A 26,567-nucleotide genomic window follows, 5' to 3' on the forward strand; every position below is an offset into this window, starting at 1 on the left:
ACACCACAAGTATGGCAACAAACCAGCAAACAAATTTTAACAAATAATTCAATCACAACCACATCACAAGTGTGGTAACAAAAGATAATAAGAGCATCTCTTGCAATATTTCCATAGAGTTAAAGAAGGCAGAAAGTGTGTAAAGCAGTAGCTAGCTATAATTAGTTACAAACTTCCAAAAAATAGCTTTTCTAAAACATTTAAAGAGCAACTACTATATAGAGTTTAGTCCATGACTTAGAAAAGAAAGCCTATTAAACTTAATAAGTTTTCTTTCCTATAAGCAAGAGTTAATTTATCAATTATCAGTTAGAAAAGCACTGTCCAAAAAAACTTCCAAATTGCATCCAAAAATCTGCCTCCTATACAAAATGTGTGTCCTTCCTCCTACAAGAAAATGGGCAAAAAGATATTTATCAATAAAAAATATAAGGACAAGACCAACAAATACAGAATAGTTATAACAAAAAACAATAGAGAAAGCAGAACCAAACTCAATATAAGGGCAGAAACTTACCCGGTTTTTGATTAGTCATCAATGTTGATTGAGATACCTTTGCTTGAGCTTGAACTTCCACCACCTCTTGCTGCTTGACGTATAACTAGAAAAGAGAAAGAAATGAAGACTATTAGATTAAATTTCATTTGCATAAGACACATTTAATAGCACTTAATAGACAAAGTTTGGAAGTTAACATATTACCTAAATCATGAAATTCATCTTCCAAGACCTCTATCTCATCTTTTGATTTGCGAAAAGAAATTGGAACCAAGGCTTGAAGCCAGTCTTGTGCACAAACCAGATTTTGAACCATAAGTGGGGAGAGTGAACTCCGAAATGGATCAAGTATGCGTCCTCCGGTACTAAACGCTGACTCAGATGCAACAGTAGAAACAGGTACAGCCAGCACATCCCTAGCCAATTTGGACAGCACTTGATATCTATCTGAATTGGCCTTCCACCACCCTAATATCTCAAATTTCACATCCCCTCTTCTACTTTCACAATTTTTAGCCAAATATTTGTCAATCTCATTGCTACACCCTATGGACTGCTCAGCCTCCAAAAACCGTTCAAACCTAGAATTAACCATCACATATGGATCACTACAACCTATTGACTCACCTTCTATGTGTGTCCTCTCCCTCTCACTTGCTACTTGTACATTTGATGAATCAACACGAGAATAAAAATCATACAACTTGACCAAGGCACCCCTCACCAATTCAACCATCACATCAGCCACTTCATTTCCATAAATTTCAGAAAAACAGAACTTCAAAAACCTCAACTTCTTTCTTGGATCAAGAATCACAGCCACATACAAGAGATTATTCATTTTATCCCCTTTCCCCCAATACTTATCAAACTTAGATTCCATTTTAGTTGCCATGTTTTTCAAGAGGTGGTTTTGTGATTTACTTAAATTGGAAATATTCTCTTGAATGACAAACATCTCATCAAAAAAGGTGTTGGCAGTAACATACAAAGAACCTGAAAACTTTTTTGTGGCATTGTAAAAAAGCTTCAAAAACCCCACAAATATCCTACAATTTTGAAAATCAATACTACTAGGAGATCCCATACCACCACTATTCTCCTTGTTCATAAAGTATGAAGAATAACTATCATCCTCAAAGTCCATACGTATGAACACTTTTTCAAATTTTTGTGCGGTTTCTAACATGAGATAGGTAGAGTTCCACCTAGTTGGTACATCTAGACAAAGAAGAGACTTAGACTCAATACCTAATCTCTCCACAAAACCCACAAAAGTTTGATTCCTATTTGGTGAGGACTTCACATACCTCACAGCTTCACGCACCTTTGCAATGGATGCATCAATTTCTCTCATACCATCCCCCACAATCAAATTTAGGATATGTGCACAACACCTCATGTGTAAGAACTCATGTTCTAAAACAGTCCCCTCCCAATCTTTAGTTACATTCTCCAAAAACTTAATAGTGGCACCATTTGAGCTAGCATTGTCCACTGTTAAAGTGAATATGCCATTAATACCCCACTCACGCAAACACAACTCAATCTTTCTACCTATAGTCTCTCCCTTATGGTCATCAACTTGACAAAAATTCAAAATTCTCTTATGTAACTTCCAATCATCATCAATAAAATGACTTGTAAGGGACATATAACACAGATTTTCAATACTCGTCCATGTGTCCGTAGTAAGACACACCCTACGACCCTTCAAAGCCCCCCTTAGTTTCTCTCTCTCAATACCATAAATGCTAATCACATCCCTAGCTATAGTTTGACGAGATGGGATATCCCTAATTCGCAACTTAGGTTGTAAGGTTGTTGCATATCTTTGAAACCCATACCCTTCAACAAACCTAAAAGGCAACTCATCTATTATAACCATTTCAGCAAGTGCCTTTCTAGAAGCCTCAACATTAAAGGCTGTCGGTACAAGCTGAAACCCTTCCTCCCCATCCATTTTAGGTTCAAACATTAAGGTTTGTTGCCCACTAAGTATCTTTCTATTAGGGTTTTTAACACAGATTGGTGTATGATTCAACAAATTAGCAGTACCATGCCCCTTACTATCAGCTAGATAAGTTTTTTGACAGTAATTATAAACAGCCTTAAAATGACCATCACCAATATCTACTTTTTCAAAATGGTTCCAAGCAATAGACTTTTTCCTATTAGTACAGACATTGCCTTTACCTTTAGGTGGAAGTGGGGGAACCTCACCATGGGCAGTAGGTACAGCTTGGGCAGCTTGGGCAACAGGTTCAGTTGTTGTGGCAGTAGGTGTTGCTTGGGAAGGGGATGCATCACTTGAGGGTTCCATAACCTATAAACATCAAATTTATAGATTAGCAAACAACCATAAAAGTAACACACAAACAATAACAAGAAGTTAAAAGAGAAAGAAAGGATACCTCAAAGAACTCTCAGCTATCAGGGATTTAACCTTGAAAAGGAAGCAAAAAGCCTAGGATTTCAACTCCTGTATAAAATTAACATTTCAAAATTTTAAGTTAAGAAAGCAAAATGAATCAAACGAGTAATAAAATACAATCACATAAGAAAATAAGAATGTGGATTTCATCTTTTTAAAATAGAGGCTCATCTTCTTCTTTTTATACAGTGAAGATGCAAGTACATTGATCATAGAAAACGAAACAAAACAAAGAATAAAACAGGCAGATAAGAAAATAAAAATGTGTTTGGATTTCATCTTGTTAAAATAGGGGTTCATATTCTTTTTTTTACAGTGAAGATACAAGTATATTGATCATTAAAAAAAAAAAAACAAACAAGGAATAAAATAGGGCAGATACAAATCACACTCAGAGCACTACCACAATGAGTCAAAGCAAGAAAATGATAAACCCAGGGAGCACTAACAAATCACACACAGAGCACTAACAAAATGATAAACCCAGATTGGGAAAAAAAGAGAGGAAATAACACATATTTGCCGAATGAAAATAACACTCAGTAGCAGATCACAACATTAAAGAACACATATTTGTACAAGGTGAAATGAAAATTAGATTCCTTATAATGCATTTAACAATCTAATTGCAAACAAGAGTTTCAATGCAATTAAGTAGCAGATCACAACATTAACAAATAAAATAAAATAAAGCTTAGCAATTTCTGGCATCAATGAAGAACGGATTATACCATACAAACTACAAAGGACTGAAAATCATCAAGCTTTCCAAAATTTTATTTGCCGAATCACAAACACAAAATACAGAAAAATATAGATCACAACATTAACAAATAAAATAAAATAAAATAAAGCTTAGCAATTTCTAGCATCAATGAAGAACGGATTATACCATACAAACTACAAAGGACTGAAAATCATCAAGCTTTCCTCTTTATTTGCCGAATCACAAACACAAAATACAGAAAAATACAGATCACAACATTAACAAATAAAATAAAATAAAGCTTAGCAATTTCTAGCATCAATGAAGAACGGATTATACCATACAAACTACAAAGGACTGAAAATCATCAAGCTTTCCTCTTTATTTGCCGAATCACAAACACAAAATACAGAAAAAGAGGGATGAAATAGGAAGGAAGAAACTTTACCTGATCTGAGACTAGGAAGCCGAGTCTGAGAGGCTGAGTGTTAAGGAGTAAAGAGATTTGTTTGTTTCAAAATAAAAATAAGAGATTTTGAAATCACTAGAGACTAGAGAGACTAGAGAGCAGAGAGAACGTAGAACACTCGGGAAAAGTCCAATTTATAAGAGAGAGATATGAGGGAAAATCTAATTTTGATTTTGATTTTGAGAAGTGTAGCCAAGTTGAGTCTTGAAACCCTAAACTATGATTCATGAACAGAGGCATGGGAAAGATCAAATCTAAGTTTGATTTGAAGGGTAGCCGACTAGCCATTTGGGGCTGGACCGGCTGGTAGAGAGAGATAGAGAGAGAGAGAGAGAGAGAGTGAAGCCTGAAGAGAACTAGAGGAAAGTGAAGACGGAAGAGAGTTAGTGAGAAGGCCGAAGACTAGAGAAGAGTGAAGAGACTTGGAGAGTGAGAGAGAGAAGGCCGGACTCTGAAGTAGTGAAGTGTTAGTGAAGAATGAAGGGATTTTAGATTTTTAGTTCCAATTTTAGGCTTTTAGTTTTAGGCTTTTGAGACTTTACAGAGAGAGAGAGAGAGAGAGAAGGCCGGACTGAAGAATGAAGGGAAAGTTTAGGTTTTTAGAGTTTTAGTTCCAATTTTAGGCTTTTGAGTTGAGACTTAGAGTTTAGTTTTAATTTTTTAGCCGTTCTGAAGACTTAGTTACTTTGGGCAGCTGGTGATTTGATGTTTACTTTTTGAGTGGAAAGAAATTTGTGGTGCGCAGGTGCCGTGTGGTTCTCAATGAGGCAGAAACAAGTCAAACAACAGTGCTCAGTCTTGTCTCAGTCCACTGACTCCTCAGCTCAGTTCACGTGATGCCCCTGGATCAGAATTTTTTTTTTTTCTTTTAAAACTTCGGTCGGGTCGGTTTGTACGGGTTTTTAAACCCTTAACCCGCAACCCGAACCGAATATTCGGGTTTCCTGAGAGAAGGAACCGAACCCGACCTGCCAAGAGCTTCAGGCCGACCCGTTGGGCTTCGGGTCGGTCGGATTCGGACGGTTTGAACGGGTCCTGAACCCGTTGGACAGCCCTAGTCACGGTCCCTATGGATACTTGGGTACACTAAAATTTAATGGTATCTTTCACCGTTTGCCATCATAGTAAATGACAACAATAGTCCAAATACAAAATATTATTAAAATATTAAAGAGGACAGTCGGTAAAGCTTAAGGTACAGTGGTAATAGTGCTATTAAGGGACACTGGTACTGTAATTCACTAATGCATGAATAGAATATCAATAGTTATGTGATCTGACGTTTGTGGTGGTACACGATGGGCGAGACAGTCAAGGCATTTTTTACCAGGCTTTGTACTACGTACAGCTTTATCAAACAAAACAAAGAGGTCTTAGCAAAAAGAAAAGAAGAAAAAACAAAACAGTGAGCGGAAGGGAGAAAGAGAGAGAGTTTCAGAGCCATTGCCGTGACTACCACTGGTTTGGAGAGATCATATCGCCGGTCTTCGACTGGAAGTTGAACGGACGACAAGGCCGGAAGCTTTGACTCGCATCAGGCGACTTGTGGTGGCAAATTATCGGAGATAAGGTGGGTGCCGTAAATACCATTTTTTTTTATTATTTTTTTTTTTTAACTTTGTCCGCAAGAACCGTTCACAGCGGTTCGCACGGTTCACTGATTTTTTTACGAAGAATGGTTTTTGGAGTTTAAAGAACCGTCAATGTTAACGGTTTTTGGTACTAGTTATAGATGTTAAGGTTCCGTTTGGATACAGTTAAAAATTAAAAATTAAAATTGAAAAATATTGTAGTAAAATAATTTTTAAAAATGTAAATAGAACTATAGGACTCATTTTTAATAAAAAAATTACTGAAAAGTAAAATTTGTAAATCCGTAAACAGTATACGATGAGCACTTATTGCACTTATTGGTTTGAAAAAGTTTGAAAAGTCCAACTTTGAGATTACTGTTTATTAAACAGTTCATAAACAGTAATCGCAATTTCAAAAACAGCTTAAATAGCATCGGTGTAATTAAATAGTATCGGTGTAACAAGACTCTTGGATGATAACAAAAATGATAAATAAGTAAAACAAAAAAAATCTGCCCAATATAAATACAGCCTAATATTTTATGGGTAGGTTTGAAATGCCCTTATTTTATTGTAATTGAAATTTTTTTGTTGAATATATGTAAAACTTAAATTAGTTGAAATAGTATAGTGAAACTTATAATTAATAACAAAAATAATAAATAAGTAGAAAAAAAAATCTGCCGAATATAAATACAGACTAATATTCTATGGGTCAGTTTGAAATGTGTTTATTTTATTGAAATTAAAAGCTTTTTGTTGGATATACGTCAAACTTAAAATTAGTTGAAATAATACAAAATATCCATAAATAATAGTAAAAAGTGAAGAAAAATAATTTGGAAAGAATAATTTATTTTTGCCAAACACACTGTATATAACACTTTTTTCTTTCGGTGGATAGCCAGAAAATTCTATATATAACCCAGTTACTCTCTTACCCGAAACAACAATTATACATTTCCAAATCCCCAATACCTGGTCAATCCCAGATCGCCCAACCATGTCTTCAAACTCTTCCTCATCTCCTTCCAAGCTCCAATCCTCTTCCAGTAATGGCTCTCCTTCAACAGACCTCCCTTTAAAGCCCATCCCAGGCAACTATGGCCTACCCTTTTTTGGTCCCATCAAAGATCGCCTGGACTACTTTTACCGCCAAGGAAAAGATACCTTCTTCCAAACCCGAATTCAAGAACACCAATCCACTGTCTTCCGAACCAACATGCCTCCAGGACCATTCATATCCTCCAACTCTAATGTCATTGCTCTCCTTGATGCTATCAGCTTTCCCATCCTCTTTGATACTTCCAAAGTCCAAAAACTAAACGTTTTAGATGGTACTTACATGCCCTCCACAGCTTACTTTGGTGGTTATCGTGTTTGTGCTTTTCTTGACCCGTCTGAACCCAAACATGCCCGTCTTAAGGGCTTGTTTTTCTCTATTCTTGCTTCTCGTCATGATAAATTCATCCCACTTTTCAGAAGCTGCTTGTCTGAGCTTTTCATCAACATTGAAGACCAAGTATCTGACAAAGGCAAATCATACTTCAACACCCTTAGTGATAGCATGTCTTTTGACTTTGTGTTTAGGCTCTTTTGTGATCAAAACCCTTTAGATACAAGTATCGGATCAAAGGGTCCGATACTCTTTGATATATGGATGTTTTTTCAACTTGCACCATTGATGACACTGGGGTTACCAAAGTTGTTTAACTTTCTTGAAGATTTACTACTCCATTCAATCCCATTACCACCTTTTCTCGTTAAATCTAGCTATAAGAAGCTTTATAATGCATTTTATGAGTCTATGTCGTCTTCCATCTTTGACGAAGCTCAGCAACGTGGGATTAAAAGAAATGAAGCTTGTCATAATTTAGTATTTATGGCTGGTTTCAATGCTTATGGTGGAATGAAAACTTTGTTTCCTGCTTTGATCAAGTGGGTTGGCTTAGCAGGAGAAAAGTTACACCGTCAATTGTGTGATGAGATTAGGACCATTGTTAGAGCTGAAGGTGGGGTTACTTTATCAGCGTTGGATAAGATGACGCTGACTAAGTCAGTGGTTTATGAAGCACTAAGGATTGAGCCTCCAGTTCCATTCCAATACGGTAAGGCAAAGGAAAATTTGGTAGTTAATAGCCATGATGCTGCTTTTGAGATCAAGAAAGGGGAGATGATCTTTGGATATCAACCATTTGCTACTAAAGATCCAAAGGTTTTTGAGAATCCTGAGGAGTTTGTGGGCCATAGGTTTGTGGGGGAAGGAGAGAAGCTTTTGAAGTATGTTTATTGGTCAAATGGGAGGGAGATTGATGATCCTACGGTGGAGAATAAGCAGTGTCCAGGAAAAGATTTGGTGGTGTTGTTGTCTAGGGTAATGTTGGTGGAGCTTTTCCTCCGTTATGATACATTTACGATCGACGCTGGAACACTGCCATTGGGATCATCAGCCACATTCACTTCGTTGACTAAGGCTACGAGTATTTGATCTTGGTCAACTATGGATCCTTTCATTCATTACTCGTGTTTGTATTAGTTCATTTTTTTTTATTTGTTGAAATTGGATGAAAGTCCTGTGTACTTATAATTGAGAAAAAAAAGTTGTTTAAAAAAATAATTGAGTACTATTGTACTATCATATATAAAATTGGTCATTCTTAGTTGTGATAAATTGTTTTTAGGTAAATAGTGGGAGGAGAGAGATAAGGTTTGAATCTTAAACATCGAGTTGGGAATATTGTTGCTTCAGCCAATTCACTTCATTTCTCAAAGCATCAAGCATTTGATTTTCTTCAATTATAAATTCTTCCATTGTATCTTTGGATTTTTTTTTTGTTTGCTTATTTACTTTATTTATTGAAAATGAGAAAAAAAAAGTAGTGTTAAAATAAAAACTGTACATAAGAAGAAAGTGAGGTTTAAAAAGAGCATTAGGTCTTGTACCATTTGTTATATATGCAATTGGTAATTGTTTGAGGGACGTAAGTGTGGGACTTTAATTTATAATAAAAAAAAGTGGAAATTTAAAATAGTTGTGCACCATTTGAACAAATTATAGTTTGTGTTTTACAAAATAGTATGATCTTATCTCAAGTTTGAGAATTTATTTGAGTATAGCTATGTAAGAATGATATTTTTATGTGACTTTACAAGTTACAACAGTGATTAACTACAAAGGCAACTTTTATATATATAAACAATTTAGAACAATTCCCGTCTCAAAGGTGCAGTAGTGGTTCTAGGAATTTTTTCTAGAATGGTCATGAAGAACATTCATATTAGTTCGTATAAAACAGCATAAGGGCCAAATTTTGCACAACTAACCACAAAAATCACCCACATCACCTACAAAAATCAAGTTTTTATGCTAAATTAGAAAGACCCTTTTGCACTAGTTGATGCGGATGTTTTAAGAGACTTAAATTATACAAAATATAATAAACAAGAACTTAAATATATTAACATCACACAAAACACACACACAAGTACATAAAGTTTTACTATTTTCTTCTATTAAAATAAAACTTCAACTCAACTCTAATTCAACTCAACTCTAATAAAGTTTACAATTATTAGTTTTTGTAACTATATTTTAGGGTGTTCAATTTTTAACTGTGGCAGACAAAAAAATATATATATTCCAAAAATATTATTTATATATATATATATATTTTTTAAGTCAGGAAGTTAAAATGAAGTTACCCTAACCATGTTATGGAGCCGCCCCTAGCCTGCAAAGGTGTAGTAGATTCTTAAGCTCTATACCATGGTTGTTTATAAGTTGATACGTGACTTAACTTGTCAACATAACCCACGAGCAACATATACTAAATGCTAACATTGACAATTCTCTCTTGATTCAATTCTGAAGAAATTTGATCTCTCTCTCTCTCTCTCTCTCTCACACACACACTTTTCATGAGTTTTTCATGACTTGAAAGGAAGTTGCTGCTATTCTGTTCTCTTTTCTTCAGTCTCTTTCTTAACCCCACGGGACACAGTCCCTTCGTACTCCTGTCTCCTCCCAGAACCCTCTACAGAGATTTTCTAATTTGAAAGGTACTAGCTGCTGTTCTGTTTTTGTTTTCTGCACTTTTTTTCTTAACCCTAGGTATGTAAAGACATAGTAGGGGATATAAATGTAATATCCTCCCACTCTTTCTTTGACTTGAGTAATTCTAAGTTCTAACTAATTAAATAACTTTTTTTTTCTCAACCGGGTAAGAAATTATTGAAGTAAAATCACTTCTATATGTTTAGTATTAACACCTCATCAATAAGCAGTTATGGGCAAAACTAAAGTAAATTCTCCAACTTAATACAAATGCATGTTTGTTTTTCGTCCTTATGAGAGGGAACTCAAAGGCATGGTTTAATTAATTAAACGCAAACAATATTATCTTTTTCAAGGAAATTGAGTTCAATACAGCCATATGCTTCAATTCAATTGAGGGAATTAATATATAACATTTTTTTTTTTTAATACAAGATAGAATTTTACTCTAGCATAATCTAAGTGTATATGTGTATGAAGGTCCCTCTCGGAGATTTAACCCCGGTCCTTACCCCCCACACTCCACAAACACTTATACTCGTAAAGCGACCATTGCACCAAAGGTGTGCGGTGATAATTAACTTAAGAAACTATACGTAATTTATACCCTTAGGTTAATTAATGTTAGTTTATGTGAAACAATTTAACTTCTTATTTGTTTAGAGACAATTTTTTAATTATAAAAAAATAAAAAGAAAAAATAAAAACTAACTGAACCAAAACGGAACTAGACCTAGAAATTACCTAAAGACTAATCAAGGATGTTATTTTATTTTTATTTTTTATTATTAAATTACTTAGATTTTGAGATGATCAATTGGTTTTAGTTTGTTTATTTTATTACAAAATAAATAATATATATATATATATATATAGGGTAAAACCTAGGTTTCCAATTAAACACATTAGTCAATAGAGCACGAAAAAACTTTTTTGATTGTTTGTTTGTTTTTTTTTAGAACAATAAGTTTGATATAGTTATGCATGTGTTTGGATTTTATTAAAAAGCAGCATATATAACACCTACCATTTCTTTGGGTCGTTTGCTTTTTAAAGCAATTAAACATTCACGTGGGAGCGCTTACCTATTAAAATATTTAACAAGGTGATTCACAAGAAATTATTCAATAACAGACCATTTCTCTTTTATTCGTCAACCTTATGAGGTTTGAAGTCAAGGGTTTTGCTGCAAAATCATGACGCTGAAAATTATTTCTTGCCAATCTTTCTTTCAAGATTTAATCATTGGTGAAGATTTTCTTATTGACACTAAACAGTGTAATTCTACTTGGTTTCAAACCCTCTAAGAAAGAGAAAATATAATCACCGACCATAGAGATGCTTTTTTTTTTTTTTTTCACATCTTAAATTGATGAGCTTTGAGTGCCACCCCTCTTTTAACAAAGCCTAATCCAAAGTTTGTTATGCTAAAGCCTAAATAGTGTTGGGCCTGTTGGCATGAAAAGTTAGCTTGTAAAAATCTAACTTCGGCTTGTCACCTCCTACACGGACATAGGAGATTTCTATGCTTTTTTTTACCTGAAAACTTCGTTAAATCAAACAGAGGCGCATACAATGGTGCAATCATCCTTACAAGCGTTCAGGATGACTTTAGGAACTTCATGCTTATTAAAACAAAAACAAAAAAATGTTGCAGCTAATTTATTTGACATATATACTCTTCGTATACTTTGTATGTCATGACCAGATCAAGAATTAGGTATAAAAACAAAATTCTTATTTCATCGTGTGATAATGTTAACTATGAGAAAAAAATTTTGGGTGTATTTGAGATTTGAATTTTTTTTTTTTTTTTTTTGAAAGTCTTGGTGTTACTATTGTAATCACCATATATATTATTTTATGATTTTATCATCTCTCCCATTTATGTGGGAGTTTGATCCTGAGATGCTATATATATGCATACTTTTTTCTTACTATGAGCGTGTCTTTTAATGCGGAATTCCCACTTAGTAAAGAGAAAAGGTAAATAAGATAATTGTTGACTAATATGCTTATAAGGTCTCTATTGACTAGACATCAGTACTTGTTCTTGAAGTAGCATGTGTGTGTGTCTATATATATATATATAGAGAGAGAGAGAGAGAGTTTTAAGGTTTTTCTTTAAGTTTGGAGTAGGTTATTTTTCTTCTTCTTCTTCCCTTTTTTGTTGTTGTTGTTGTTGATGAGAAGGAGTATGTTATTTTGCTGATAGTGAGAATTTAGTCACTTATTATAGCTTGCATTTTCTACCAACGTGAATCCAATTCTCCAATTTGCCACTTGCAACCAGCACAAGGAAAACGTTTCATCTTTCCTATTTTAATTATTTTACTCAGAATTTTATCTCTAGAGATCAATGTATCAATATTTATTTAAATTAATAGATATATAGAAAGTAAAACAAGTATCAGGTCAAAGTTAGCAAAAAAAAAAAAAAAAAAATTGTTTCTCAATATATTTCAAATTAATTATCTATCAAAAAAGAACTTGATGGTCTTTTAAAAAAATTAAAAAAATTCATTAACGATTGATTAAGTACTAAATTATAAATAAAAATTTCCTTTTTAATATATAAAATCAAAGATTAATGTTGAATACCATCTTTATTTATATTGCACAACAAATTTTGATAATATTCAAGTAGAAAATGTTCTTTCCGTAGTTACGGTAAAAGTTGAAAGAATAAACACAAGTGTAACTACTGTCTATAAATAAATTAGTATGCTGTTAATCTTTTAATTCTTACCAACCATTAGCATAAGCATAAAAATGATAAATACAAAATATATGTTCTTTTGAGCTACTACAATGAGAAGAAGAAACACACATGCATATCTTTCTCTTTTTTTTTTTTTTCTTTTTTTTTTTTTTGGATAAAAAAATATGTAGGGAATAAACTTATAATACAAATAAAACAGTAACCTTGCCCAAACGCCCTTGGACTCTTATTTCTTGCTTTGCGCTTAATTTTAAGCTGATTAATTAAGAAATGATTTTTGTTTAATGTTAAGAACCCATGGGTAGAATTCACCTTTGAAAACCGGCTTGCAAGGGGAGGGTGTCCCAAAACTTATAAACACATATTTAAATTTTACACTTAATGCATGTGGAACATTACATTAGGATCATAACATTTAATTACTTAAAATATTTTAACGACATAAAATACATAAAAAAAAAAAAAGTACAAATTTTGTTTTATGTTAAAAGTCTATTTAGAAGGACAAGGATAACATATCTGGCCTTTTCATTTCTTTTGCGTTTGAGCTCTACTTTATAGCTGTGGCGGCTCCATGTTTAAGGTAGGGTGGTCCTGCAAAACAATTTATATATACACATGAATACTAAAATAATTTATTGTGACCACCCTAATAAAAATGTTTAATAAAAATTGTTGTATATATAGGTATATAGATGAATAGGTTGTAATAATGGTGTTTGAGTTTGGAGAATATTGTTTCATAAAGTGAAAATTTAAGTTCTAAAATTTTCTAAGTGAAATTCGAACTAAAGGATTTTTGATTAGTCAAAACTTTTGCTTGATCGATCGAAATGATGAAGAAAATAATCCTAGAGTTACTGGATGATTCGATCGCTATTCGATTCCTATTCGATCGATCAAATGATCGATCCAAAAGTGCATTCAATCAATCGAAAGGAAGTAGTACTAGGGATGTAAATGAACAAAGGCGATAATGAACAACTCAGGCTCGGCTCGATAAAAAACTTGTTCATGTTTATTTGTTTATAAACAAGCCAAGCTTGAGCCTTAGTTTTAAGATCGTTTAATGAACAAGCCAAGGCCAAGCAAAAATATTTGTTCACGAATAAGCTTGTGAGTTATTAGGCTTGATACACAACAATTCAAGTGTAGATTCATTTATAAGTTTTTATGTGTTAGCTAAATATACTCATTACACATATCTTCATAATGACATGGCCAACATGGGACCACTACCCATATTACCTTAATTTTTTATTTCCCTTTAAACTGATCAAGAACCACTTTAGACTATAGTTACATTTAAAAATAAATAAATAATTAAGTAGGCCACATATGATCCTTCCCCATCAATCATCTAAAGTAAAGTTATGAAACATGTTAGTATTTTCTCATTCATAATAGTTACAAATAAGTATTTTTCTAGTCCTTTACCATCTACCGTGAATGTTAAAATTGTATTTTGAACAATTGTTGAAGTTGTAGACAAGGAATGATGAATGAATGAATAATTATGTAAATTATTAATTTGAATAATGGCTAATCATAAGTAAGACTAGATGCATGATAAAATGAGTATACTATTTTCTTTTTCTTTTTTCTTAATTTTAGAGATTTAAGCAATTAATAATGTAATTTTTTTAGATCTCAAGCTCAAAAACTTGACCTGAGCTTACGTTTGAACTTGAAATTAAGCTTGAGTTTGACTTGACTAATTAATCAAACCAAGCCAAGCCGAACTCAAGTTTTTTGGCTTTCCTACAAGCTCAAGTTCAAACACTATTTTTAGGCTTGTCACAAGCTCAAGCTTTTGATTTTTCCTGATGAGCCAAGCTTGAACATGCACTACTCGACAAAGCTTGGCTAGTTTACAGCCCTAAAAGGAACTCTCGACCGATCGAAAGGAACTCTCGACTAATCAAAACATGTGAAACTGAGTTTTCTGTAGAATTTTCTAGTAACTGTTCTGAATATTTGAAGAGGTTTCAAGTCTTGTGAATGGTTTTATGAAACATTTTAACTCTCTATATGTGCCTTTTGCTTAAATATAACCCTATGGGTATAAATAGAGGATTATGTTCACTTGAAATAATTTCAAATAGGATTAACATGGTTTAGGCTCTATTAGTTATTCTAACAATAGGTTTTACAACAAGCTTCTATATAACAATAAGTTTTACAACAAATCTTTGTAAATTAAGTTAAATAACTATAAGCTTTCCAGCTACCCACCAACGGCGATGAACCCAGCCACACAGCTTCAAGCCCGATCTACTCACCACCACAAACCCACTCACGAGAGGGAGATGAGGGGGGCGCTAGAGAGAGAGAGAGAGAGAGAGGAAAAAAAGACTAGAGAGAGAGGAGAGAAAAAGAGAAAACATTTTTTTAATGAGAGAAGAGAGAGAAAAGAATAAACAATCAATTTTATTTTTTTTTAATGCCTTCTTGCTAGAGTAAACAGCTATTCTTGGCTATTTACTGTTGGTTGTTTACTGTAGTAAGAAGGCAAAAAAATTTACCTTTGGCTCCACCAATGTTGGGCATTAATTGGAGTTTGTGGTGCTAAAAATAGCAATTTAACTTTTTAGCACCACCAATACTAATGCTCTTATGCATGCAAAAGTTGATATAATGATGACGTTGCTTTGTAATATAACTTTGCATGGAACTTGATTTACTTGACCAACCCAATCCAATCCAACGGCCAAGGATTGGTTTTTCTGGAGTTGGTAGATTGGATCGAGTTGATTTTATGTAATAATTATATATTTTTAAAGATATATTTTTATTACACATGTCTAGTTTTAATTGGTGCCTTTTGTTTCATTCTAAATACGAAACCTACATTCAATAATTTTCTCACCTAAAAGCCACAACTATATCTAATATTTCAGGTTTTCATTGAAATCTCATATTCTCGATGAAAGTAAATGAAACCTTAGGGTCCATTTAAATGAGAGGAAAGAAAATGGAGAGGGGGTAGAAAAGTGTGAGGATAAAAAATGGAGAGGGAGTGGAAAAGTGAGAGAATAAAAGAGATTTTAATTTTCTTTATTTGTGTTTAGTTGGAGGGGTGGAAAAATTTTTTGTTTGGTTGAGAAGAAAAATATGAGGATAGAAAATAGAGTTTATATAAATTTACTCATATGCCTATATTAAAAAATGATGTCAAATTAAAAATAAAATAAAATACGGCAAACAACCAACCAAAAAAAGAAAAAAAGAAAAATCAAGCCCAGTACAACATAAAAAAGTTTAAAAAAAAAAAAAAAAAAGGAAGAGCAAAGAAAAAGTAATGTGGAGGTGCAATTGTGCCCAAAACAAAGCCCATCTTTTTCTCTCCAGTTTTCTCTTCTATTTGGGGAAAAAACATTTTGGTGGGCTCAGGATAAAAAACCCAAACCCCACCAAATTTCCCATTTTCTCTACTTTCCAATCAAATACTTAAAAAACTATTTTCACTTTTTTTTTTCCTTTTTCCATTCTCCCTAAAATCTACCCAAACAAATGGTTAAACCTTGAAGTTTTAAACATAAAAAATTAAACCCTATAGTAAAAGTATCAAATTCAATCTCAAGTCATTTAAGTAAATTTTGTTTGGGTGGAGGTTCCAAAAACCTCATAGTTCAAATTGGCACTTACTAGTATTTCCACTGTTTTAAAAATTAGACTGAATCGGCCAGTTCAATCGGATGAACCAAGAATCGGACAGGTAAAAATAGGAAAAATCGACAAAAAATCAAGAACCAATTCCTTTTCTAGTACTTTGATTCCAATTTTTAAAACCATGAATATTTTCAACAAAGATATGTTTTCAAATTCCCCTTCTCCCATTGTAACTATCGAATTATTCAAAAAAAAAAATGTTACTTTTTGAAATATGAAGGCTTTTAATTTGTTACTTTTAAAATTATAAGGTTTAATTTGTTAATTTTTAAAAATTTAGGGTTTAATTTATTACTTTTAAAATTATAAGGTTGAATTTGTTACACTCCATGAACTATATGGCTTAAAATAATGTGTTCCTAAAAATGATTGAAATATAAGTGTAGGCCTTTGGATGTAAAAATATGTAATATTAAGTTGTATCTTTGAAAGGAAATGCTAAAAGTATGTAAATATTATTGGAAATAAATAACATAATGAGCTTGACAAAAATGGCTCAAATCAACTTATGCAAACCAAATAGAGTTAGAAATGAGTCAAGTGACTCAAGTTAAGTTAGTATTAAAAAATATGTAATATTAAGTTTCTTCTTTGGATATTTGAGCATAAATTTAATTGGAGATAAATAACTTAATGAGCTTGACAAAAATTGTTCAAATCAATCAATGTTACCAATTAGGGTTATAAATGTGTCAAGTCAAGCTGAGTATTAAAGAGTTTAGGATTTTATTTTTTATTTTATTACATATTCATTCTGTAATAATGGTGTTTTTCCAAATTTTATTGTTCCACTTCTTGGACTAACCATCCCTTTCGATGTTCACATAATTTTATTTCAAACACAAATCAAGCTTAAGCTCATCACCAAATTGGATTAAATGCACAAGTTTATTCATATTTTTGTTGAACAAACTTGAACTTGTTTGCAAGCTACTTAATTATTTTTCCATATTTAATAAACATTATGATTAAAATCTTTTAGTCCTTTACAAATTTATAATAACAATTAATAACTAAATTATAATTGAAATTATATTGTTTGAATTAATTACATAAAATGATTTTCATTTAAAAATATATAACAATTTGATTTACTAACCTTGTGTTGTTAAAAGTTTATATAATTTTTACTATGAAATACAAAATTTATATTTTCAATAAATTACAATTAATAATTTGATATATTATGAACTTATTTACAAATTTTATACAATATAATATACTGTCTATGTAATTTATATTTATGTGTGTGTAATATTATGTGGGGATGTAGGCCCAAATATATATTGGGCCTTGGACCTTATCCGAGGAGGCTCAGTGGTCCGGGAATAGGTCAATAGTAAGGAAGACGTAAGACTTTGGACTTCACGAGCAAAGCTATGACTGTAAAGGTTGGGAGAGGTGGGCCGAGGAGGAATATCCCCTCGACTATGCGAAATGGAGGTTGAAATGTGTGTCCTATCATCCAGGGTGACGTTCTAAGAGGTTCTATTGATAAGGACATGCATTATGAACATACAGAAGGGGTGGGAGCTAGGAAATATCTTATGGAAAGCTGTTGTCACCACATTGAATGTTCTATAACTAACTCTCTGGCCGCATTAATGAGGAAGTGATGCCTGAACAGTAGTTTGTAGCCTTACAGCTACTCTCCAGAGACTTCAGGAAGGTGCTGATATGACAGGAATCAATATCAACCATCTAACCTACACGTGAAGGGCAAAAATGAAGGCAAAGGGATAGTATAAAATAAGAGAAAGGCAATGAGAGATGGGGATCGAAATTAAGAAAAAACACTGCAGCAATCAAAAATTGAACTTGTAATCTAACTCGAGAAAAATATACAAGAATTGATCTCCTCGGACTGTGCCAATGACAATTTTTATTTAGAATAAACCATTCTATCTTCATTTTATTATCATCTGAATCCACTCTACTTGTTATATGATTCATTAAAACCCAGTTTTCTAACCCACTCTTTACAAATTCATTGTATTGGACTTTTTGGGTCTAAGTTCATTTATCCTTTGGGCTAAAGACTCAAATTGTGTCCTTATATATTATATATACCTAAATCGACCATAATCCTCATGAGATTATTCACAAACACATTATTAAATAATTAAAACAATTTTTTTCACAAGTTCAAACTAAAATTTTCATAAACAAATTAATTCATTACAATGCTAAAAACTACAACCTTTGGCTTAAATTGGGTTGGTAGTCGGTTTGTTTTGAAAAATCCTTCAAAACCAATCTAAACTAAGATATGCACATTCCCATTAATTTGGGCAGAAGTAACTAGCTAGGTATGAAGGTTCAATTCTTTAAATGGACCACAAAAGTGGAAATTGGGAGGAAAATTATACGGTAAATCCCTTGCACGAAAAGCAGTATTGGGTGCTAATTTCGATCTTTTGTTGATGCAAATTAATGGCACGTGATTTTTTTTTCCACTTTTTTTTATTATTATTAGAAACATTTTTTTTTTTTCACTTTTGATTTACCGAAATGGTGCCTTAATGTTCAATTTCTTGGAAGCACGTGTATTGTTTAATAATTAGAAGTTAGAACTTATAACACTGATCCAAGGGCAAAGCATATCATTTATATATATATATATATATATATATATTGGTAGACTAAGCTATGAATATGAATGAAGAAATGAACGACGGACTCTTTCTTTCACTACAAACTCCAAGAAATTTCTTGAAGCAAAGATGGTGCATCTCCTATATGCATATAAATCCTTTTTTTTTTTTTTTTTTTGATGAGTGCGTAGAAATCCTAATTAGTAGGTGATAGCTATGCATGCTTTATTACTGTAGGTTATATCAATATATACACTAAGACTTACACGTGATTATTCGACTAATCATTTAAAAAAAAAAAAAAAAATCTTTTTAACCAATACTAAAAATATACTAATAACTTATCCAAACCTTTACAAAGTGAAGAACTAATAATTTTGTTATGTGTAGGTTCCAGTTAGTTTAATTGGTAAAGTCTCTGATAGTTGAATAAGAGATTTGAAGTTCAATCATCCCTTACATCAAAAAATGATTGGTGTCTTGACCTGATAAAAAAGAATTATCATTAAAAACGGACGCCATAATTTGAAAATGTTTTATTAATCGCTAATGTCAATGTTTCAATAGTGAATTCAATAACAAATTGTATTACATAACTCAAATGTGCCTCTTTTAATTAGTTTTATAAGGTTATCCAAAGTAACTTTTGCCTTATATTTATAATAACCAAAGGAGTAAGGCTTTAAATACAAAAAATTTCACAATATTCTTCTACAATAGTAAAGTTGATCACAAGTTTATACTAGTTTTTATCTAAACTTATTACTGACATAATTTTTTTATTTACTATTAAAAATTTACCGCATCTATCTAGTGTGAAATTTTTTTGTTTCTAAATACTTTCTTTAACCAAAGACAAGTGAGCCAAAAATTACATATGGTTCTTAAAATGCCTAGTGATATTTTTTGGGTTGCTGTTTGAAAGTCTTCCGGAGGTCAGATTTCTTCAAATTTGGTGTCCTTGGAAAAGGCTGGATGTCTAGTTTCCATAGGCTCTAACCTTATGCCATTTGGAGTTATGGTTGTCATGATATCATGTCTTGAAGGGTTTCATTTACACTGTCAAACTCTCAGGTCTTATCAGATGCAATGTACTGGAGTCTACTGACGTACATCAATCAGGGAGAGATTTTTACTTTTATTTATCTTCATTTTTATAATTAATCACATGATTACAATGCTCCGAAAATATTTCTAAAAACACGTTCACTTTCATAAATTAAATTGCTACTTGTGTGATGATAAATAATCAATATTTATTGTTTACTATTGATTTATGAGAACCATTATTTTTTGTCAATTATTCATAATCGCATAAATTAGTAAATTGTGAATTGGATATGAGAATAATTGTGATTATGTATAGTTGATGGTACCGTGACAAATTATGATTTGTAAGTAAGGTATCACTAGTGACATTTTTTCACTACACAGTTGTGAAGTTGATAGTCTCCTAACTGGGAAGAAGTGTGTGAATGCACTATGCAAGACTTCATAAACGCGTCCTACTCCTGTCTCAAAGCAGTTCGCAAATTGCATACCTTTCCAAGACTTCAATTATAATATTGACTTGTAAAAACTAAAAAGATTATAAAGAATATGTTTCACATGGGTTTAAACTTTAAAGCTCATTTATTATAAGACAGTAGCAAATTTGGCACGTAACGTTTATAATGCTTGTTTGAATTGTACAAATTTTAATTTCCCACCATCATTGTACTGTATAAGGACGAAAGTAGAAGCGTAGGTCATAGCATTATCTTATTCTCCAGCCACCTTTGTTGAAGGTCAGGTGAGACTTCTAAATTTCTAGCCTAAACACAATTCAAGATCATAAATTAGGGCTTTGTAATAATTGGATTAGATTACTTGTTTTTTTTTTTTTTTTGAGAAGAAAGATTATAATTAATGGATAGATATATATAAATAATATTCCTCATCATATAGAGATTACTTGAGTAATTAATATTACATATAGAGATACACTTAACCTAAAAGGACTAAGCCTTATAGGTATGTACTCAATTATGTTATATTAACTACTCATTCTTCTCATTATTATTCAATATGAGACTTCACTCACACATATATACCTAATAGAAGGTGTGGAAAAGTAATTTTGTTTTTTTATAAGAGTATGGATGAGTAGAGATTATAATTAATAGAAAAAGTTGGGTAACACCAAAAGTGTCACTTGATGTGTTTCAATTAGGTGAGTTTGTAAGAGAGTACATGAAAAATTTGGTGTGAACTCGTATTAAAAAGGGAAGTATGAATCTCTATTTACAAATATTAAGTGGGCAAATTCAAGTACAATTCCAATCTGAACTCAAGTCAAAGACCGAAGAGTCTAGAATGACAGAAAAGATTAATATAAGTATAAGATAAGAAAAGTAGCTCTTCTTGGGCCGATCAGAGGATTAGTCTCTTGCATGTAAGGTTAGAGTATTACACCAAATAATGCATTGTACACATTCTCTTTGTTCTAATTTTTTCCCCCAATTCTAGATCCCCATTTTTGGGAGACTCCTCTTCTTTTATACCCCTCTTCTTCATATCCTAGCCTTCCATCTGTGTAAGGTTGAATTTAATCAACCATTTTATTGGCTTTATTCCGTGCAAAATTTGCTTATATTTCAGCATTTAGTAACCCTATATTTAGGTGGGTTTGTTGTAAGGGTAATGAGTGAGATAGAGTGTTGATTGCTCGAGAGTGTGCAAGAAAACAGAGACTCGCGGCTTGTTCTCTCGGGTGGCATACGGCTTCAAGCCGCTAGACGCAGCACACGTGCCAGAAGGTGAACAGTCATGCTACCTGGAGCACTACAGGACAAAACAGGACAACTGGCCATACGGTTATCTCGCGACTGGATCTCGTGACTCAGTCAAGTCGCGAGGTCAAGCTGCGAGCCACCCTTGTTTTATAAATCCTGACGTTTCACATTCCTCTCTTACTTCAGTATAAATACCTCTTTTACCCACAAATGAAAGAGAGCTTCCAGAGAGAATTTTGAGAGAGAAACCCTAAAGAAAAACAAGATTGATTCACCCACAATCTATACATTAAAGTCTCCTCAAATTCCTCAACTCTCTTCCTCTCCATTGTCAAATCCTTGAGAGGCATTTTACCAAACCTTGTTCTCACCATATTCATCACTGTGAGAGGGCTATTTGGATTTCTAGGAAGCAGTTAGGAAGGAACTAATCTACATTGGTTGATGCTACAGTCTAGTAGCGGAATCCGGGAAGCTAGAAGCTTGGAGGGCTTAGGTGCACTGGGTAGATTAGGTTTGGAGGGTCTATTGCTGTCCATGTATCCCAACTACATTTTCTAGTGGATTGTTTACCGCTTGGAGTGCGGCAGAGAGGTTTTACACCGAGAGCTTCGGTTTCCTCTTCGATAACACATCGCGTGTTGTCTTTGTGTTTGCATCTTCCTTCCCTTTTATCTTTGCCTTTTTATCTGCTGTAGGTTGTGATTTTAATTTGGTTTAGATAGTTTTTCCAATTCCATATTATAGCTTATGTTAATTTTCCGCACACTAGTTGTTTGACATAATGCTTGAATTGGTTAAGTTGTAATTTGGGGGTCTAAACGTTCAAGGGTGTTTATACACATATTTGAACTTTCAATCTGTATGCCTCCATGCATTTCTAAGGACACTTGTTCCATCAACACTCTGCTAAAGGTGGTGGAAAGGGCTGCTACCTGTGAAGATATTGTTCAAGGGTCATTTCCTCATTAAATGCAGCTGATAAGGTTGTTCTAGGACATTTAATGTGGAGGGGGAAGGTAAACTTTTCAAGGAAACTTCCTCTCACTATCAGTGCCCCCCTCATGGTCCTTTCTCTTCCGCATGGGTTTCCATGAAACGCTACATCGTATTCCCTCCCATGCTCGGGTTAGTGAAGTCCTCGGGGCTAATACATTTCTACAAGCGTGTCTGTGTGAATAATTCATGTTTTAATCATCTTCGGTCCTCGGACCCCACACATTAGCCCCCTAAAACCTTGCTACTAAGAATTGCTCTAAGAGGAAGGTTTTAGTAATAATGGGAAGGATGGTATGCGCCACCTGCGTTACCACATGAAAACGTCGTTTCACCTGTCTTCTGCACGTTTCTGATGCTTCGGTATCCACAATTCTGCAGTTATTATTCTAGGTGGCTACTTGTCCCCCCACGATCTATGGTGCGATGGTGATTCTACGGTCCCTATTTTCTATAATTTATGAGCGAGAAATTTACCGCTCATTTTTTAACCCCTATATAAGGAGGGGATGGGAGCAACTTTTTCCCATTTACTTGTTCCTTACAATTTTTCGTCGAAGTAGCAGTTCGAGGAAACCCCTTTCAGTGCTTGTAAGTGCATTTGGTTCTTCATCTCGTACTATATAAAGAAAACTTTCTTCTATCTCCCTTTTAATTTTGAACCCTATAGGAACACATGGGTAGATTCGCTAGACTAGTTGATACCCCCAAAGGTATGGCTACCTTTAGGGCTAAATATAGGGTTTCCGACAATGTTGAACTCCAATATTGTGAATTAGGAGTGGTTGGTCCTTAATAAACCACCCGGGGCAGTAACTATTCCTACGATCGCCTTTATAGAAAGTGAGATGGAAATTCCCATGGGTATGGTAACTGGGATTTCCTTATTTGATAGGCCACAAATTGAATGACCCCTTGTGATAGAAATTAATTAATTAATTAGCCAAGTTATTAATTAATCAATTTATCATGCAAAAGCGTGGTAGCACAAACAAATCACCAATAAACTAATTATGCAGCAGAAAAATAAATAACACAGTGATTTGTTTACGAATGGGGAAAACCTAGCGGCAAAAACTCCACTGAGTAATTTTTAGGTCACCACTCCCGAAACTCCACTATTATCACAATAAACGGTTACAAGTGAAGGAATCCCAAGTACCTTACCAATCTACAATTGAACCCTTACCCCAATACCCAATTGGACTTGTTCTGTAGTGACAGTTCCCTTTTCTGATGCACAACTCCCAAGTACGTGACTAACTAATTACGCGGATCCCAGTACGCGACTTCAATCACCAACTAAGAAAATTGTTGGTTGCAAAGTTCTTCAGTTCATCCACACAATGAAGATCAAGAAGCTGCTTGGTCACAAAACCCTACAGTGCACATACACAGCAACTTCTTCAAGAGAAAGAGATGAACTAGGGCAAGAACTTCGTCTCCGGTCACAATTTGCTTGAACAAAGTTTTCTTAATACTTGTGAAACTTGTGAACTCTTTGACGGCCCTTAAAACAATCCTTTTATATGTCTAGGGTTAGGAGAGAAGAAAGCCCAAAGACATATTCATGGATCCCAAGAAAATCATATCAGAATTCTGAATTCCTTAAACCTCGATAGATAGTAGGTGTCGCGCAGTTGTCGAGCACACGGGACTTTGAACAGCTTTTTTAAGCTCGATAGATGCAGTTGTCGAGCTAGTTGTCGAGCTTTAATGAATTTGCTCTATCGGCTTGTTTTCTTGCACAGACTTGAAGGTTTCAACACTTGATTTTGAAACATGGTTTCTTGAAGTATTTAAACACATCCTAAATCTACCCAAATACAAGTAAAGTGTGTTTTGTCAAATGATAAGCCAATTACATAAAATAGTGACATATGTTCCTAACAAGTGAAACACATATGTCCTAACATTATTAATTTTAGGTTATCCCCAACTTAATGCTCTCCCAACCCTTTTTGAGTCCTCGATAGTGTGGATATGATAAACTGAAAAATGGGGGTCAACCTTACGTGGCATGACATAAACTAGGTATACAATAGTCAGAAGGGAAAAGACATAGGCTATTACTTTAAGTATAGAGTTCCCTTTGTTAGGTTGATTTCTTGTATACTTGAGTCAAATAAGGGCATGGACAAAGATTTCTTCATCGTCTCGGGTGAGTGGCATGATGGTTTGCACTGCCCTACCTAAGATGAAGAACTAGGTGGGGTTCCCGAGGCCTTTAGACTAACTTAGGACGCCCTCATTCCCTATTTTGTTGTTTTTTCTTTTCATAAACAATTCTATAGTTAACATCCTATTGTATTCTTTTGCAGGCGAGTTCCACACTGCTCAGAACAAAAGCTTGGTGAACTTCACAGATCTTAACCAAATTCTCAAGTCAAAGATTTTTCATCACCGAGACGGTTAACTTTGGGCAGTACACGTGATCCTCGGATTCAAGCCTATTCCATTTCCAAAGCCCCAAGCACATGATTAAAGCAAAGGATTCGAGGCTAGCCTTAATCGACGTAGCTATCCTCGGGTTCCTATCCAAGCCTCCTTCATCCAGTATTCAAGACGCACGGCTACCTACTTCTCTTATAGCCAAGCTGCTCTACTCCTAAGAGCAACCCATTCCCTCTAACGATGAACAGGAAGAACCAATGCCCGAGCCCACCCAAGAGGACTTGGATAAAGATTTTGAAGTCTTTTACCAAGAGGATCCCGAGGACTCCCCAGCACCCACTCGTTGTCACCTCGTTGCTGCTTAAGCTAGTACCAGGCAAGAAGCAACAAACGTCCTAGAAGCCTTGGTTCTTGAGGAAAAGACTTCTGATCTATTGGCATTACTTACTGCCCATGCTGGGGGTAACTCGCCCATGGTGCCCATAGTTCCTTGGCCACCAACTCTTGCCTCAGCTTAGGCCACCACTGCAGAGGCTGCTGAAAAGAAAAGGAAAAGGAGAAAAGCAACTGAAGGCTCTGAGGAAGGAGAAATCCCCTAGCTTGTGCAACGACCACCCATCAAAGAGCTTAGAACCACAAGGGCTCATTAAAAGAATGGTGCCACTACTAGGACCGGCTAAGGCACCGAAGGGAAGCAACGTCCTAAACCCACCATATGGAACCTCGCTTTTGTACTTAGCTCAGGAGACCCTGTGACCTTCGAGGCATCCCTAGAAAGGAAGATCTGGGTTGGTTTCTGAATGCTTGAAGAAGGCTCTTTTGTTGCCCGAAGATATGCAAGAACTTCAGGGGTTAAAGAAATGTGAAGTGTTCCTTTCGTTGAAGAGGGACCTTGCAAAGGTTAGATTCCATCCTCTTGCCTTATTACCATGTTACACTTGACCTTGTTTGATTAATCATTAGTGTTATCATTATTATTTTTTTAAACAGGCTGTGCAAGTGTCCTTTGTCGCTGAAGAGTGGGTTGATCACGCCTTGTCTAAGTCTCGAGAGGCAGAGGGCAAACTCACTCAATTTGAGAAAGCCCTAGCTGAGGTTGAAAAGAGGCAAAAAGACACCTTTTTTCACTTAGTTGAAGTATAAAAAGGACGTAAAAATGCCGAAGCAGCCTTGGCAGGATTTGAAAAACAAGTCGAGGAGTTGCGAGCTTCCCTGAAAAAATCCGAAATGCAATTGGCCTTGGCTATGGAGAAGACCAAGCAGCAGCAAAAGCAACTCGAGGACAAAGACGCTTGATAGGCCAAGAATGTATTGACCCTTTTGGTAACTTAATCAATTAATTAGCCAAGTGAATTAATTAGATTCAATTACATATAATAAGTGTGGTAGCACAAACAAATCGCCAACTAAGTTAAATGCAACGGAAAATAAATTTGTCATAGGTGATTTGTTTACGAATGGGGAAAACTATCGAGACAAAACCTCACCAGGTGAATTTAAGGTCACCATTCCTGAGAATCCACTATTATCAAAATAAGTGGTTACAAGTAAAAGAAATCCCAGTACTTAATACCATCCTACAGTTGAACCCTTACCGCAATACCCAGTTGGACTTGTAATGTAGCGGCAATCTTTTATTTCAATGCACTGCTTCCAATACGTGACTAACTAATGATACA

At 34.2% G+C, this 26,567-nt stretch overlaps 2 protein-coding genes across 3 annotated transcripts; one reads left to right on the forward strand and one right to left on the reverse strand.

Moving 5' to 3' along the window:
* Nucleotides 1-244: 244 nt before the first annotated feature.
* Nucleotides 245-5,016, reverse strand: LOC126707065 (zinc finger BED domain-containing protein RICESLEEPER 2-like). 2 transcript variants are annotated; one of them, XR_007648800.1, is made up of 4 exons: nt 4,088-5,016; nt 2,914-2,981; nt 2,696-2,825; nt 521-602 (listed from the first exon to the last, which is right to left on the reverse strand). XR_007648800.1 is itself a non-coding variant. In XM_050406655.1 (3 exons), exons 1-2 carry the CDS (start codon nt 2,475-2,477, stop codon nt 529-531), a joined length of 1,848 nt encoding a protein of 615 aa, XP_050262612.1. In that variant the 5' UTR covers nt 2,478-2,619; the 3' UTR covers nt 245-387; nt 518-528. The 2 variants fall into 2 exon arrangements, 1 of the variants encoding a protein (XP_050262612.1); XM_050406655.1 differs by lacking the exons at nt 2,696-2,825; nt 2,914-2,981; nt 4,088-5,016 and adding exons at nt 245-387; nt 704-2,619 and having other exon boundaries at nt 518-602.
* A 1,514-nt stretch (nt 5,017-6,530) lies between these two features.
* LOC126706754 (allene oxide synthase 3-like) lies at nt 6,531-8,502 on the forward strand. Its single transcript, XM_050406296.1, has one exon. It carries the CDS (start codon nt 6,686-6,688, stop codon nt 8,168-8,170), a length of 1,485 nt encoding a protein of 494 aa, XP_050262253.1. The 5' UTR covers nt 6,531-6,685; the 3' UTR covers nt 8,171-8,502.
* Nucleotides 8,503-26,567: the final 18,065 nt, after the last annotated feature.

Source organism: Quercus robur, chromosome 11 (genome assembly GCF_932294415.1).
Source record: "Quercus robur chromosome 11, dhQueRobu3.1, whole genome shotgun sequence".
Lineage (NCBI taxonomy): Eukaryota > Viridiplantae > Streptophyta > Magnoliopsida > Fagales > Fagaceae > Quercus > Quercus robur.

Excerpts from the sequence above, each read along its gene's own strand:
- LOC126707065 (XM_050406655.1), bottom strand. The coding sequence starts at position 2,477 with ATGTTTGAACCTAAAATGGATGGGGAGGAAGGGTTTCAGCTTGTACCG. Across the intron at positions 603-703 it reads AGATGAATTTCATGATTTAG|TTATACGTCAAGCAGCAAGA; the intron begins GTAATATGTTAA and ends TCTCTTTTCTAG.
- LOC126706754 (XM_050406296.1), top strand. The coding sequence starts at position 6,686 with ATGTCTTCAAACTCTTCCTCATCTCCTTCCAAGCTCCAATCCTCTTCC.